Raw genomic sequence first — 2,050 nt, forward strand, 5'->3', positions numbered from 1 at the left:
GGGGGGCATGCTGCATTCAGAAATGCTGCTCAAAGCCTGTAGCCCCCCTGTCCCCGCGTCCCCTTGTGTCGCCCTCCCTCTGCCCCGGCAGGTTCATGGAGCCCTACATCTTCGGCTGCCGCCTCGGCCAGGACATCATCGACTTGGATCAGACCATGCAGCACCTCCAGCTGGCTCTCAACTTCACGGCGCACATCGCCTACCGCAAAGGCATCATCCTCTTCGTCAGCCGCAACCGCCAGTTCGGCCACCTGGTAGAGAGCACGGCCCAGGAGTGCGGGGAGTACGCCCACACCCGCTACTGGCAGGGTGGCCTGCTCACCAACGCCAACGTCCAGTTCGGGCCCGGCGTCCGCCTGCCCGACCTCCTCATCTTCCTCAGCAGCCTCAACAACGTCTTTGAGCCCCACGTGGCCATCCGGGATGCTGCCAAAATGAACATCCCCACGGTGGGGGTGGTGGACACGAACTGCAACCCCTGCCTGATCACCTACCCCATCCCTGGGAACGACGACAGCCCCTCCGCTGTGGAGCTCTACTGCAAGCTCTTCAAGATGACCATCATCCGCGCCAAGGACAAGAGGAAGCAGAAGGAGGTCTTCTACGATCTGCAGAGCAAAGCAGAGGGCGCTTAGAGCCCCTTCGCTCTCACTTTGGCCTAGGGACAGAAGCGACCGTGCCCAGCAGCTTGACACATCCTCCCTGCTGACAAGGGGCATGAGGAGATGGGACGTCCCGCTCCTCTCCTGCAGGCGCTGGGGGTCTGATCCTGCGCCCAGAGTGTCGCCCCTGGCTTTTGGCAGAGCTGGGCTGGTTGCCAGAAGGGACCCCCCAGCTCTGTCGCTGTGCAGAAATCCTGCAGCAGAGACCCCTGCAGAGAATCTGCCTGTGAAGGGACTTCCCTGCTCCGCTCTTCATCCCCAAAAAAAGCTGGCCAGAGCAATCTAAGGGAAGATGGAGCAGGGCAGTCGCAATTCCTTTTCTTGTATTTGTCCCTGGTGCAAGGAGACACTTCTGTCCTGTGGCCTTCCTGTTTCTGAGCTTCTGATCTTGTATGAAACCACATTTCTTCCTGACATGACAAATAAAGCGGTCTTTTATCCTTTTTCTTTCTGCCCTTGGGGAAGGATGAGAAATCTTGCAAACATGATGTTAGATGGGTCGAGGCAAAGGGGAGAATGGTGTTTGCAGCCAGGGACCCCTCAGGGCATGGCAGGCCCAGGCCTGGGGGCTGCAAAGTCTGTAGCATCGCAGCCTGGGGACCCTGTTGTGTCTGGGGGCGAGTTGAGGGTCTGCCGGGGTGGGAGCTTGGGAACTTCAAGGTGGAGATAGGAAAAAGGAAATTCAGCCCCTAACATGCCTTGTATCTCTACAGGGGGGCTTAGGCCAGTCCTGCCACGTTGGGGGTCGGACCCAGCATGGGGAAGAGCTCTTGGCCATGGGTCCCTGCCCCCCTGGCCTAGTTCCCTTTCCATGTCCCTCACCCTGTCCCCTTCCTGTGGCTGGATCCCCATTTCTGGCTGCCTCCTGTGGCTGCATCCCCATCCCTGTCCGCTTCCTGTGGCCATGTCTCTGTTTCTGGCTCCTTCCCATGACCATATCCCCTTCCCTGGTCTCTCCCCGTGGCCGTGCCCCCTTCCCTGGCCCCTTTCCCTGGCCGTGTCCCCTTCCCTGCCCCCTTTCCCTGGCCGTGTCCCCTTCCCTGCCCCCTTTCCCTGGCCGTGTCCTGGCCCCACTGTCCAGGCTGCACCCTGCTCTCCGCCCTCCCGCTCAGCAGAGGGCGCTCGCGGGAAGCGAAGGCGCAGCGCGGATTGACCCCTCCGCCTTTCCGTCCAGGCGCGCTATATAAGCGGAAGGCGGGAGCCGCCTCGCCCTTTCGGCGGGACGCGCGGCGCGAGTGGGAGCGGAGCGAGCGGGCGGGCTAGTGTTGTGGGGGTGAGGGGCGGCCCGGGCTGCTGCCCCCGGCGGGCAGGTTTGTTCCTCGTTCCCGCTTCGTTTCGACGGGGTGAAGGGAGGGTGTTCTGCGCCCTCGGGCGGGGAGGCCGCGGGG

At 62.3% G+C, this 2,050-nt stretch overlaps 1 protein-coding gene and 1 long non-coding RNA gene across 3 annotated transcripts in view; both read left to right on the top strand.

Annotated features, from left to right (window-relative positions):
* MRPS2 (mitochondrial ribosomal protein S2) overlaps positions 1 to 1,108 on the top strand; it is a 2,633-nt gene extending 1,525 nt beyond the window's left edge. Inside the window, exon 4 of one of the 2 annotated variants that reach the window (XM_026062164.1) lies at positions 92 to 1,108. In XM_026062164.1, coding sequence (XP_025917949.1) covers positions 92 to 635 — 544 coding nt within the window. In that variant the 3' untranslated portion in view covers positions 636 to 1,108. Of the gene's footprint in view, positions 1 to 42 lie in introns of both variants that reach the window. The other variant, XM_026062165.1, reaches the window with a different exon arrangement.
* A 754-nt stretch (positions 1,109 to 1,862) lies between these two features.
* LOC112964331 overlaps positions 1,863 to 2,050 on the top strand; it is an 8,053-nt gene continuing 7,865 nt past the window's right edge. Inside the window, exon 1 of the long non-coding RNA XR_003252926.1 lies at positions 1,863 to 1,972. This is a non-coding gene — a long non-coding RNA (uncharacterized LOC112964331). The remainder of the gene's footprint in view (positions 1,973 to 2,050) is intronic.

The sequence above is a fragment of the Apteryx rowi genome, unplaced genomic scaffold (assembly GCF_003343035.1).
Source record: "Apteryx rowi isolate R43461 unplaced genomic scaffold, aptRow1 scaffold_19, whole genome shotgun sequence".
Lineage (NCBI taxonomy): Eukaryota > Metazoa > Chordata > Aves > Apterygiformes > Apterygidae > Apteryx > Apteryx rowi.